Consider the following 13963-nt stretch of genomic DNA (forward strand, 5'->3'; position numbering starts at 1 on the left):
GAATGGGGCATGATCCTAAAAGGTGACTAATGTAAAATAAACATTTATAACACAATTCTGCAGTTCAAACTGCACTATGTTGTAATTTCATGAGATGGTTTCTAAGATGTTTAGACTGATTTTAGAAATGGGGATTTTTTAGGGTGATTGGGGCAGAAATGATCAAATGGCAGCGATAGTCTGTTGGTATTTGGAATAAAATTATAAGACCAGAATTCCTTGTCTGCTGCAAGTTTAGCAATGCTGCATTCCAAAAGTGATTCTGTTTCTCTTCACACAGTTGATGGGATCAAAGGGGCTTCGCCATGCTACAGAGATTGCCATTCTAAATGCGAATTACATGGCCAAGAGGTTAGAAACGTTCTACAAAATCGTCTTCAGGGGAGCAAAGGGTAAGTTGATGAAAGTGCCGGGTACCATGCTAGCTATTAGCTGAAGCCCCAGACTTACAAGGGTGATACCAGAAATGCGAGGGTATATATATCAGGAAAGGATGAACGGGCTGGGTCTCTTTTTTCTTGAAAAGAGAAAGCTGAGGGGGTGACCTATAGAGGTCTTTAAAATTATGAAAGGTTTTGATAGAGTCGATACAGAGAGAATGTTTTACTTGTGAGGACGAACCTAACTAGAGACCATCAATATAAGATAGTCATCAAGAAATCCAATAAGGATTTCAGAAGAAACTTCTTTACCCAAAGAGTGGTGAGAATGTGGAACTTGTTACCACAGGAAGTGGTTGAAGCGAATAGTATAGATGCATTTAAGGGGAGGCTAGACAAGCATATCAGGGAGAAGGGAATAGAGTGTTATGCTGGTAGATTTAGATGAGGAAAGACGGGAGGAGGCTCGAGTGGAGCATAAAACGCTGGCATGGACTGGTTGGGCCAAACGGCCTGTTTCTGTGCCGTATATCCTATGTAATTTTACTACTCTCCATGAGGACGTTTACTTTTTCTCCCCCTTGGCCAAGGTTCTTTGGCCTGGTGTTAGGAGTCACAATGCTGGATCGAAGTTGTAAACTGGCATTCCTTTATCTTTTACATGCCTTTATCCTTTATCTCTTCATATCCAGCAACCAACAGCAGGCTGACATTGTTCTTTAAAATTATGTTCAACATCCTTAAAAATGTGGAATCTCCCTCACCCTCTTGCTCTCGGCTTTTTCATTAGCCATTTTCAAAGGGAGCGGCTGCAAGTGTTACAATGGAGGAATGCCTTTCAGAAAATTCCCGAATCAAGCTCCAGGTGCTACAAATCCGAGAGTTACCACGAGTCCCTAGTTTTTGTTTTCCCTGTTAAACTGAATTGCCACCTTAATTATTTCAGTACTTTCCTCTGAAGTGAAACTGTTTTTCCTTCCTGCAAATTAACCCAGATTACACCATCCATTTGGATAATAAATACATGGAGGACATGGGGACTCACGGCATCCAGAAGATAAATTAGAAGCGGCACCAACCACAGGTGCTCATGAATTACATTGACAACAGTAGCACTTTACTTCCCTTAAAACAGCAGGCTCGCCATGTACTCCTATTTAGGTAGTAGATGTACACCGAGGGTAGCAATTTTTGTAGATGTACACAACAGATAAAAGCTTTTTTAAATTATTTAGTGCTACGTTATGACCATTCAAGTATACTAAGGAGTTAGTGGGGAAAAAATGCATCTGACCTGCTCGTTTTCCTGAAATCAGTTTTGAGGCCGTAGGCAAAATCGGGATGATTCGCATATTTTTGAGGAAATGTTTCTGATTCTCAAAATATGTTTATTAAAGTATTAATATCAAGAAAGGAACAGGAACGTTTATATATTTGCCCCATTCTTGTTACTCTCTGCTTTATAAGCAGATTTATAGCTTACTTGTCTTCTGCTGAGGGGGGATTTCCAAAAATGTGCTGGTGTGTGCAGTCTAAATGAACTGTTCATGCTGAGTGTACCAGCAGTAGTTACAGAATTCAAAGAAAACTTATTTTTAATTAGTGGGTATTCTTTGTATATTTGAGATTGATGTTGTCACCAGACTTATTCATTGTATTGGTATCAAGGCACTGTCGGAAAAACATCACACTTGCGTCAGTACTCTTTTAATGTTGTGCCACTGAACTTTATTGTGGTTTGTGATGATTTTAATTCATCACCTGAAATTGCTTTCACCACCAGTGACAAACTTAATAACTGCCGGTACTTCCAATGTCACAGGCCGCAATATTTATTCGGGGCCATGGAGCGAGCAGGGGGAGGATTTCCTGATGGGAAACCCGGAAGTACGGGTTTCCTGAACGTCCTGCGGCAATGACTGTATGAAGTCTTTTAAATTGTCTCAACAAGTGTCCCGCCCGATAGACGACCAGATTGACAGGCTGACTGCCTGCCGGGCAAGAAAGTAGCTGGGGAGCAACTTTTTCTGCTCATTAAACTGAATCGACGGAATACCGTAGAACCACAAACCCCAGCCAAGATGTCTTAGAGAAATAGGCAAAGTTATTTTTGAATTAGCAAATCTTTTGTAAACATCTTAAAGATAGTCGGACATGCAACACTAGTTAGGCCACAGCTAGAGTACTGCGTACAGTTCTGGTCACCACATTACAGGAAGGATGTGATTTCACTGGAAAGGCTGCAGAGGAGATTTACGAGGATGTTGCCAGGACTGCAAAACTTTAGTTATGAGGAAAGATTGGATAGGCTGGGGTTGTTTTCCTTGGAACAGAGAAGGCTGAGGGGAGATTTAATTGAGGTGTAAAAAATAATAAGGGGCCTAGATAGTGTGGATAGGAAGGACCTATTTCCCTTAGCAGAGGGGTCAATAACCAGGTGGCATAGATTTAAAGCAGTTGGGAGAAGGATTAGAGGATACATTTCTTCACCCAGAGGATGGTGGAGGTCTGGAACTCACTGCCTGAAAGGATGGAAGAGACAGAAACTCTCATCGCACGTAAAAGGTACTTGGATGTGCATTTTAAGAGCTGTGACCTACAGGGCTTCGAACCTAGTGCTGGAAGGTGGGATTAGGCTGGGAAACTTTTTTTTCAACTGGCCGTGATGGGCCAAATGGCCTCCTGTGTTGTAATTTTCTTTGATTCTAAGAGGCACTAACGGGCGTCGCAAAAAGCGACAATTTTGACCCCTTAGCTTCTGTTGCAAGCGCTCATGGTTTGATTACTCAAGTCTCTTTTGTAATTGTACCAGTCCTTGCTTTTATTTCTCATCGTGTTATATGTTCCCAAGTATTTTTGTCCATTTTTATCTGTAGTTGAAGTTATATTTTCCCCTTGTTTAGACTGTGTTCTGTGACCTTGCATGTAAGAGTGTGACTTAGTGCTTAGCCACATTGTGAATTATGATGCCTGGGTTGTCTTGTTGGCACAATTTGCCAATTTACCATGTCATGTTCCTTTTCACATTTGTTTTAGGCTTAAGGTTTCTTTTTTAATAACTTATGTTTAGTGCTTATGGATAATTATGCGAGTGTAGCAAAGCATTAAATATTATGGAGAAGAACTATTTCGTGAGTCTTGGTTTCGTCAGTAGTCATTGAGGCATGTTGTATTATTTTCAATGTTCTTATTTTGACTGTCATCAAGAAAATTGTCTGCGTTGTTGTTTTGTCACTGAATGATGCCTCTCTAGGGGATTCTTGGGTGACTGTTATTTGCTGTGTTACTAGTGAAGGTCCCGGGCATTTTCACACTGACTAATTTCCGCTGGTCCTATATGGAGAGAGGGACTTCTGTGTGTCATTCTGCCCCTTTCACATTTCCCTCAGCTCCAGCTTGTGCAAAGACTCAATTGCATCGTAAGAGTGCAAATGCAAGGATGTGCAATCTGTGTTTACTTTATTGAAAGCGGCTTCCTTAATCTGACGCCACATTTGTAGACTCGCATTTTCATGGGTCTACAATGCAGTAGATTCCCTGGAACATTGGATATTTAAAGTATGGAGTTCAGCTGACAGACAGAGAGAGAGAGAGAGACCATATCCTGGTAGCTTCCCTTCTGTAATATAAAAGTGCCTCTCCTAGAGTGTCTGGTCCAGTATATTATGCTCATGTCTCAGCTAATCTGCTGAAACCCTCATCCATGCTGTTGTTATATTATTGACAGTGGATAGTCTAGGGGGCTATGGGGGGGAGGAACTTAACACAATCACAATCACTAAGGAGGTGCTACTCAGTAAGATAATGGGATTAAAGGTGGATAAATCTCCTGGACCTGATGGCTTGCATCCTAGGGTCTTAAGAGAAGTAGCAGCAGGGATAGTGGATGCATTGGTTGTAATTTACCAAAATTCCCTGGATTCTGGGAGGTCCAAGCAGATTGGAAAACTGCAAATGTAACGCCCCTATTTAAAAAAGGAGGCAGACAGAAAGCAGGAAACAATAGACCAGTTAGCCTAACATCTGTGGTTGGGAAAACGGTGGAGTCCATTATTAAAGAAGCAGCAGCAGGACATTTGGAAAAGCAAAATTCGGTCAGGCAGAGTCAGCATGGATTTATGAAGGGGAAGTCATGTTTGACAAATTTTCTGGAGTTCTTTGAGGATGTAACGAACAGGGTGGATTAAAGGGGAACCAGTGGATGTGGTGTATTTGGAATTCCAGAAGGCATTTAACAAGGTGCCACATAAAAGATTACTGCACAAGATAAAAGTTCACTGGGTTGGGGGTAATATATTAGCATGGATAGAGGATTGGCTAACTAACAGAGAACAGAGAGTCGGGATAAATGGTTCATTCTCTGGTTGGCAACCAGTAACTAGTGGAGTGTCGCAGGTATCAGTGGTGGGACCCCAACTATTTACAATCTATATTAACGGCATGGAAGAAGGGACTGAGTGTAACGTAGCCAAGTTTGCTGATGATACAAAGATGGGAGGAAAAGCAATGTGTGAGGAGGCCACAAAAAATCTGAAAAAGGACATAGACAAGCTAAGTGAGTGGACAAAAATTTGGCAGATGGAGTATAATGTTGGAAAGTGTGATTTGGCAGAAAAAAAATCAAAGAGCAAGTTATTATTTAAATGGAGAAAGATTGCACAGTGCTACAGTACAGCGGGACCTGGGGGTACTTGTACCTGAAACACAAAAGGATAGTATGCAGGTACAGCAAGTGATCAGGAAGACCAATGGAATCTTGGCCTTTATTGCAAAGAGGATGGAGTATAAAAGCAGGGAAGTCTTGCTACAGTTATATAAGGTATTGGTGAGGCCACACCTGAAATACTGCGTCCAGTTTTGGTTTCCATATTTACGAAAGGATATACTTGCTTTGGAAGCAATTCAGAGAAGGTTCACTCGATTGATTCCGGGGATGAGGGCATTGACTTATGAGGAAAGGTTGAGTAGGTTGGGCCTCTACTCATTAGAATTCAGAAGAATGAAAGATGATCTTATCGAAACGTATCAGATTATGTGGGGGCTTGACAAGGTGGATGCAGAGAGGATGTTTCTACTGATGGGGGAGACCAGAACTAGAGGGCATGATCTTAGAATAAGGGGCCGCCCATTTAAAACAGAGATGAGGAGAAATTTCTTCTCTGAGGGTTGTAAATCTGTGGAATTCGCTGCCTCAGAGAGTTGTGGAAGCTGGGACATTGAATACATTTAAGACAGAAATAGACAGTTTCTTAAACGATAAGGAGATAAGGGGTTATAGGGAGCAGGCAGGGAAGTGGAGCCTGGTCCATGATCAGATCAGCCATGATCTTATTGAATGGCGGAGCAGGCTTGAGAGGACGTATGGCCTACTCCTGTTCCTATTTCTTATGTTCTTATGTTATCTCCAGACTTGACTATTCCAATGCACTCCTCTCGGGGCGAAAGGCGGGCGGTATCATTTAGCGCCATGCTGAGCACGTCAGCGCGACACAGAGGTGACACTACGGGTATCAACGTCCCTCCCCTTCACTTAAAGGAGAGGGATGCTGCAAGGCCTCCTTGGTATCCACTGGGCCACCAGGGAGGGCTTCGGCTGAGCCAGCACCCAAGAGTGGGTGCTGGGCTGCCTGCTGGTGGCCCAGCCGAACCAGCGGCCATCATTGTCAGCCGATTGCAGAGTCGGCCGACAATTGAAACAAAATGGTGACCGTAGTGGTGCGCCCTCCCCTTTAAGAGCAGACCTGCCGCCCAGCCACTGGCAGCTTCCCGCTGGGCGAAGCTGTCGGTGGCGTTGACTGCGCTCCATTGGGGCAATTTTCCCCACGGGGGCGGAAAAGGGCTCGCGCCGGTCGGTAAGGGGTCAGCGGCGGCCGACAATGGGTCGGAGCGCTGGGCAGTGCGGAAACATAGGGAGCGGCGGACACTCGTTTCCATCTCCACCGGCCCGGGGGAAATTTCAGAGGGGCCTGCTCCTGGTTGGAAAGGCATTAGAGATGGTAACGGGCCTTAATAAAAGGGCCAATTTTGGCCCCAAATTGAATCATCTTAGTATTTAGTTCCACAGGTGCAGGCAGTCCTCTGGCATCTTATTCCCATAGCAATTGCTCATGTCTGAGCCTGACTGCAGTGAGGGGGAAAAAAGATCGTTCCTCTTAAACTGTGACCATTTAATGGGCCAAGATCAAAAATGTTACTTCAGATTCCATCTATAAAGCAGCCATATGATACAGTCTGTGTATATGTCTTCTCAGCACCATGCACTTCTTGGTGCATTGATGGTAAAATCTGCAGTGGGATCATTTCATAGAATTGCACTCCTCTGTTTCCTCTGCTATTGTATGTGAGTGATAATTGAACAAGGATTAAAATTAAAAGCTTTTAGGGACGAACACCTTTATTCTTGTGGCATTTATGCTCCATGCACGTAAGTCTGTCTTTAGTTGTTGCTCTGCTGTATGCATGCCGATCAGGAAGAATTCTAGTCCAGTGCCTTGAAAGTGAGCAGTTAAAAAGTTTTTATGAAATTTAATAGAGACACTAAACTATTTATTCACTGGATTGTGGTTAAAAACCCATCTGGTTTACGAATGTTCTTTAGGGAAAGAAATCTGCCATCCTTAGCTGGTCTGGCCTATATGTGACTCTAGACCCACAGCAATGTGGTTGACTCTTACCTGCCCTCTGAAATGGCCTCTCAGTTGTATCAAACCGCTACAAAAAGAACAGCGGTTCAAGAAGGCGGCTCACCACCACCTTCGTAAGGGCAATTAGGGATGGGCAATAAATGCTGGCTTTGCCGGTGATGTCCACATCCCATGAACAAATAAATTTTTAAAAAATTAAATGGGATAGCGCCTTGGCTAAAATAGCGAACAAAGGCATTTCATTGAAACTGCAAGTTTTTTAAGTGCCTTATACCCCACAGGAGCAGGAAACCCATTAAGCGTGACAGTGAGTACGTTCTTGGATATGCCAATGTGATTTCCTGCTACTGGATAATCTTCGTGATCATACTGATTTTTTTTTTGCATTGTGCTACTACAGTGTCAAGCTGGAGGAGAATTACTTTTCAATATCATGAATGTTTTACTATGTTTTAACAGGTTATGTAGCTCACGAATTCATCTTGGATGTGCGACCATTCAAGAAAACGGCAAACATTGAGGCTGTGGACGTTGCCAAGAGGCTGCAAGATTACGGTAAGGAGATTTAGTTTTCTATTTCTGTTTGGTTGAATTGTAAACTGAAGAAATTACTGTCCATTACTGCTTCTCACACCGTGGGTATAGGATCAGTACCATCAACATGTGTAGCTAAATGTGTTTCAAGGGTCTGTTACAAGAGAGATTGTTTCCACTGGTTCGTGAGATGGTAACGAGAGGACACAAATTCAAGATAATCACACAAAGAATTAAAGGGGAGGTTGGGAAAAGAATTCTCTGCCAGAAACTATTATTGAAGCAGTCTTTTAAAAGGGGATAGTCTTTTATTCATTCATGGGATGTGGGCGTCACCGGCAAGGCCAGCATTTATTGTCCATCCCTAATTGCCCTCGAGAAGGTGGTGGTGAGTCACCTTCATGAACTCTGCAGTCCTTGTGGTGAAGGTCCTCCCACAGTGCTGTTAGAGAGGGAGTTCCAGGATTTTGACCCAACGACAATGAAAGAACGCCGATATATTTCCAATCAAGATGATGTGTGAGGGGAACTTGGAGGTGTTGGTGTCTAGGAAGGCACCTGCTGCCCTTGTCCTTCTAGGTGGTAGAGGCCGCGGGTTTGAAAGGTGCTGTCGAAGAAGCCTTGGTGAATTGATGCAGTGCATCTTGTAGATGGTACACACTTCAGCCACGGTGTGCCGGTGGTGGAGGAAGTGAATTTTTAAGGTGGTGGATGGGGTGCCAATTAGATTCTGGGGAGATAAAAGAATAATAATGGGAATGGGAAGCTAGTGAGGGAGACTAGCTGCCTCATATGGAGAAAAGAATTTGCCAAATAGCCTGTTTCTGTGCTGTAACATCCTGTGACTAACCTAAATAGTAACTGATAATGCAAAAATTAAGTTTGAGATCTGAATATGAATTTATTTGTGAATTGCAAAGATTCACAGAATTCCGTGTTGTACATGAAATTCTACTACTTAATGCAACAAAGGTCGTAACTGACTATGAGGGCTTTCTTGTACCCCATGAAGTTACAGTACGTTTATATCTTACAGGATTCCATGCTCCAACTATGTCCTGGCCTGTTTCTGGCACGTTAATGATTGAGCCAACTGAATCTGAAGATAAAGCTGAACTGGATAGATTCTGTGATGCAATGATAAACATCCGACAAGAAATAGCAGACATTGAGGAGGGTAGAATGGACATCCGAGTAAACCCACTTAAGGTAAGTCAAAAAACAACGATTGTTTTGCCAGAGGAGCCTGTAATAATTAAATCTAAAGGTATATCAAAGACGCTCTGTATCAGACCACCATTTTCCTACTTACTGCATTAGTCGACATAAGTGGTTTATCGAACCGTTCCAAGCATCAGCGTTATTCACTGCTTTAAGTGAGAGGGAGGGAGTTCTTTGGCCAAGTTAACAGAGAGAAAAGTCCAAGAGATGAGAGGCTGTGTTTTCAGGATAGAGTAGCCAGCAGGAATGAGTATTGAGAAGATGAGAGAGAATGACCTTCAACATGTAGGAGCCAGAATTGCTCCTTTCATGTCCCGTTAGCGTCTCTGGGGAGGGGAGGGGGTGGCTAATGGGGCGCAATGAAGTTTTCTCCCAGGCAAGGGGGGGGGGTGATTGCGCCTCCCAGGAAATTGCCCCGGAGGTTTGTGGGGCGGTCCTGATAGCGCGGCCTCTTACTGCGCCGACACCTTTGCGCCCAGTGGGGCACGAAGCTGTTGGACATCCGCCACCAGGGCGCCATTTTATTTTATCGGGCCAACTCTTGCAGCCCGGCATGCCGTTTCAGGTGCCGGGCCGTTGGCCTGATCGATCGCTTCCCTGGTGGCCCAGTGGCTGGCCACTAAAGGGCCTGCAGCATGCTCAGCGGCCTTCCCCTTTTAAATGAAGGGAAGGGCTACTGGATTCAGCGCCGCACTCCCACTCCAGGAGCGCTCCTGCAAGCGAGCGGAGCGTCGGAGACAGCGATCCACTTTGGAGGGGTGCACGTGCCAATTCTGTGTTGGAGGCGGGACTTCCGTGCTGGGCAAGAAAAGTCCCGGTCCGGAAGGTTACTGTCCTTGATCGGGGCGTGGGCCAATTTCAGCCCCGTAGTGTTTTGAAAGTCAGGAAAATATTGATTTTAACAATGAACCTCGAAGAAAAAAAGTAACTCCGGGCAGCTAACAAAATAATACAAAAGCTGTGTATACGCAGGAGTCTGGTGGGAAAATCCTTTTCCTCATTGAATAACTCAGTAAACCTTATTGTAATGGTCAACGGATGGAGCAGTGGAAGTGAGCAACAAAGTGAAGTAAATAGGAGTGGAGAAGTGAATGTGGGTGGAGGTTAATGAAAGAAAGCTTGAATCAGAGCGAAATACATCGGCTGGTATTTTCCTCACCACGGCGGGCCCGTGGGGGCAACGTCGGTGACATGTCCCGATCTCACTGCTGGCTCCAACCCGCTGCCTAAAATGATTTTCCGATGATAGGGCTTGTTAAGCTCCGCCCAACGCGTTTCCCGGCCCAATTAGAGGAAGTGGGTCTGCTGACATCAATTAATGACACGTCATCAGCCGGTTTCCTTAAAGGGATCATGTCCCCATTCATTTTGACATTTGTGCTGTCAGTGTTCTGGCAAGCACTGCACAGAGGCTCTCCCATGACTCACTCCATTTGCTTATGGAAGGAGTCTCAGAATGCAGGAAGGTTCTCTTCCCTTCCTATGGGCAGAAGAGACCACTCCAGAACATCAACACAGCCTGTTTGCACATTGTACAGGAGGGCATAAGCAGGGATGTCATCAGGAGGACCAGGCTGCAGTGGTACAAACCTTTCCATGATCTCAGTGGATCCCGAAATGTTATGCAAACCCACACTCAACCTTACCCTGTTGTGCCTCTCATCACATCCCCCTCACTCTGCCTTCCCAACCTCACATCCTTACTCATAGCAACTTACCTTGCACCTCCACCCAGCCCTCTGTATCTACATTATCACTTCCCCATCTCACTAGCTACCGCTCACCCTCATCTTAGTCCAATCATACCAACTAACAACACACAAGGGTTGCCATCTGGGTGTTTTATCCAATGTTCATATAAAGTTTCTTTTAGTGTCCTGTCAAACATTGAAACCTTTATTTTCAACATTTTGCCTTCTCGGACAGATTCGTGTGCACCTTTGGAAGTGGCTTAGTGAGTTGCAGTGAATGGTGACACTTAACGATACACCCGCAATGGTGAAAGGAATGGCTTGGGCATTGTAGGATTGCTTTATGTGTTGGTGTGGGGTGGTACCAACCTGGCGCATCATGTGGCAGCCAAGGTGTACAGCATCAAGTGAAGTAAATCTGGCCATGGTGAGGCCATCCCTGGCCTCCGGGCAGCAGTGTGGTCGGGTGCTGTTGCGCTGTGTGTGCAGCATCAGGTGATTGCGAAATGGTTGGTGTTGTTATTGGTGCTGCTGGTGTGCCTGGTGCTGCTGGTGTTGGGGCTGATCGTGATTGGATTCTGAGGACTAAGGTGAGATAGTGTAAAGGACCCCCATGTTGATGGAACAGATGACAGGTAATGTAGAGATGACAGAAGCATTCTGTCAATGGTGAGAGAGTTCTTCCAATGAGGTGAGAGTGGATGGAAAGTGAAAGGTGGAAAGCCTGCAGAATCTGTGCTGGAAATGTACTGAGAAACAGCTTGTGGCTGAGGAAAGTGATGATCTGTCAGGTGGGAGCTTTTACTGTACATTTGAAGCTGTCAAGTATTCAGCTGGAGCAATGGCCACTGAACTCCCGCCTCAGATTGACAGCCGTGGTTCCCGTGGTCGTGAAGTTAAGGTGAAAAGCCTGTTAATGATCAGTCAACTAGATGATAGTGAGTTTAATGGGGTCCCCCGTCGCTGCCTGTCAGGTCTGCTCAACGCTGACAGACCCGACTTTGGGAAAGATGCGTGGTGGCGGGTTGACAATGGGGTTCTTGACGCGCTGTCAAAAAAATTACATTTCCCACCCGACCTGCCATCGATCCCGCCCGCTGACCCCCTGGAAAATTCCAGCCACGGAGACTGTAATGTGTAGTATGATTGGAGTTGTGTCTGGCTTGTCCAATGAGTTGATTGAATGGGTGCAGTTTTCGCTGTAATGCACCATTTAGCTGATTCATCACCAGCACGTTGCAGCAAAGATCTTTTGTGCCTTAGCCTGAGAGGATTTAACAGTCACCATTACATTGAATTAGGTGTGGCAAACATTTATTTAGTCAGATTTTCACAGAACGAGAAACGAGATGAGGTGTGCTGAGCCTAGCTTACTCTGCTCACCAGCTGAAGGAGGTTGCATGGATACGGGGTGTGCACTAAGTGAAACAAATTAAACCAACAGGGCATTTGGAGCTTGATCTGTAACTATGATGCTTCAAAAAATAAAGTACTGCTCGGCATCAATAAGAATGGGACATTCTAGTGAGGAAGGCACCAAAAGGGGCCAGGGAATGTCACGAGGGAGTTAACTAGGAAAGATAATTAATGAATTCAAAATAAAAGCATGCTGATTGCCATTTCGAAACTCCAAATTATGTCCCCGAACAGCAGCTGATTTCCATTTTGGGCCATGGGGATTTCTGCTCCTCTCTGCACTCACAGTGCCGCTGTAGCATGGGTACAAAGCAGGCTTGCTTCATGGTGGAAAGTGAAGCTCCTCAGGGATCCGAGCTGGGGCCACAGTTGTTCCCCATTTACATAAAAGGTTTGGGCTTGAGAACCGGAAGTACCATATCTAAATTTACGGACAGCATCAAATTGCAGGGTATAGTTAATACTGCAAAAAAAAAAGTACAAGAAGACGTTAGCAAATTTGCTGAATGGGTGTGTAATGGCAAATTAATTTCAATACAGACAAGTGTGAGGTGATGGACTTTGGTAGGAAGAATAAGGAGGCCACATTTGGATAATAGAGTCTAAATGGGATCGAGGAGCCGAGGGGGTACAGATTCACAAAGTAGCGATGCAGATTAACAAAGCCATAATGAGCGCAAACATAGCACTGGGGTTCATTTCTATAGGAATAGAATTAAAAAGCAGAGAAGTTATGTTAAACTTAAATAGAATCCTGGTTAGACCACACTTGGAGTACAGTGCACAGTTCTGGTCTCCAAATTACAAAAATGATATTGAAGCCCTGGGGAAAGTGCAAAAAAGATTTACGAAGGATGATACCAGAACTAAGATAGTACAACTATCAGGAATGACTAAATAGTGCTCTTTTCTAGAAAAAAGACTGAAAGGTGACCTGATACCTGTAGAAATTTTCAAAATTGTAAAGGGGTTCAATAGGGTAGACATAGGGAAGATGTTTCCATTTGTGGGGTAGTCCAAATCTAGGGTCCATAAATATAAGATAGTCACAAAAAAAGCCAATAGGGAATTCAGGAGAAACCTCTTTACTCAGAGTGGTGAATATATAGAACACGCTACCACAGGGGGTGGTTGAACTGAATAGCATAGATTAAGGAGAAGCTCGGTAAATAACTGAGGGAGAAGGATATGTTGATGAAGGGTTAGATGAAGTAAGGTGGGAGGAGGCTCGTGTAAAGCAAAAACACCAACATGGACCAGTTGGGCCAAATGGCCTGTTTCTGTGCTGTAAATACTATGTAAGAAGGTATTTCATCTGAAAGGCTAGATAAAAGAAGTAAAATGGCAAATCTGAAGTTTTCACATGTTCAAAATAATTTTTCCAGGTTTGAGCATAGAATTTTAGCTCTAAGTCTCAAGTTCGATTTAGGGATCATAAATATAAAATAGACATCAATAAATCCAATAGGGAATTCAGGAAAAACTTCTTTACCTAGAGAGTGGTTAGAATGTGGAACTTGTTACCACAGAGATTGGTTGAAGCAAATAGCGTAGATGCATTTAAGGGGAACATAAGAAATAGGAACAGGAGTAGGCTATACGGCCTCTCGGGCCTGCTCTGCCATTCAATAAGATCATGGCTGATCTGATCATGGACTCGGCTCCACTTCCCCGCCCACTCCCCATAACCCATTATTCCCTTATCGTTTAAGAAACTGTCTATTTCTGTCTTAAATTTATTCAATGTCCCAGCTTCCACAGCTCTCTGAGGCAGCGTATTCCACAGATTTACAACCCTCTGAAAGAAGAAATTTCTCCTCATCCCTGTTTTAAATGGGCGGCCCCTTATTCTAAGATCATGCCCTCTAGTTTTAGTCTCCCCCATCAGTGGAAACATTCTCTCCTCATCCACCTTGTCAAGCCCCCCTCATAATCTTATAGGTTTCGATAAGATCACCCCTCATTCTTCTGAATTCCAATGAGTAGAGGCCCAACCTACTCAACCTTTCCTCATAAGTCAATGCCCTCAAATCTGGAATCAACGTAGTGAACCTTCTCTGAACTGCCTCCAAAACAA

The 13963-nt window shown here is 44.2% G+C and overlaps 1 protein-coding gene across 3 annotated transcripts in view; it reads left to right on the plus strand.

Moving 5' to 3' along the window:
- The window catches only part of gldc (glycine dehydrogenase (decarboxylating)), a 210993-nt gene that overhangs the window by 172043 nt on the left and 24987 nt on the right, over positions 1–13963 (plus strand). For all 3 annotated transcript variants that reach the window (XM_070888438.1, XM_070888437.1, XM_070888439.1), the window contains 3 exons: positions 281–392; positions 7484–7579; positions 8595–8767. In XM_070888438.1, the coding sequence (XP_070744539.1) occupies positions 281–392; positions 7484–7579; positions 8595–8767 (381 nt within the window). The remainder of the gene's footprint in view (positions 1–280; positions 393–7483; positions 7580–8594; positions 8768–13963) is intronic.

Source organism: Pristiophorus japonicus, chromosome 1, assembly GCF_044704955.1.
Source record: "Pristiophorus japonicus isolate sPriJap1 chromosome 1, sPriJap1.hap1, whole genome shotgun sequence".
Classification (NCBI taxonomy): Eukaryota; Metazoa; Chordata; class Chondrichthyes; family Pristiophoridae; genus Pristiophorus; species Pristiophorus japonicus.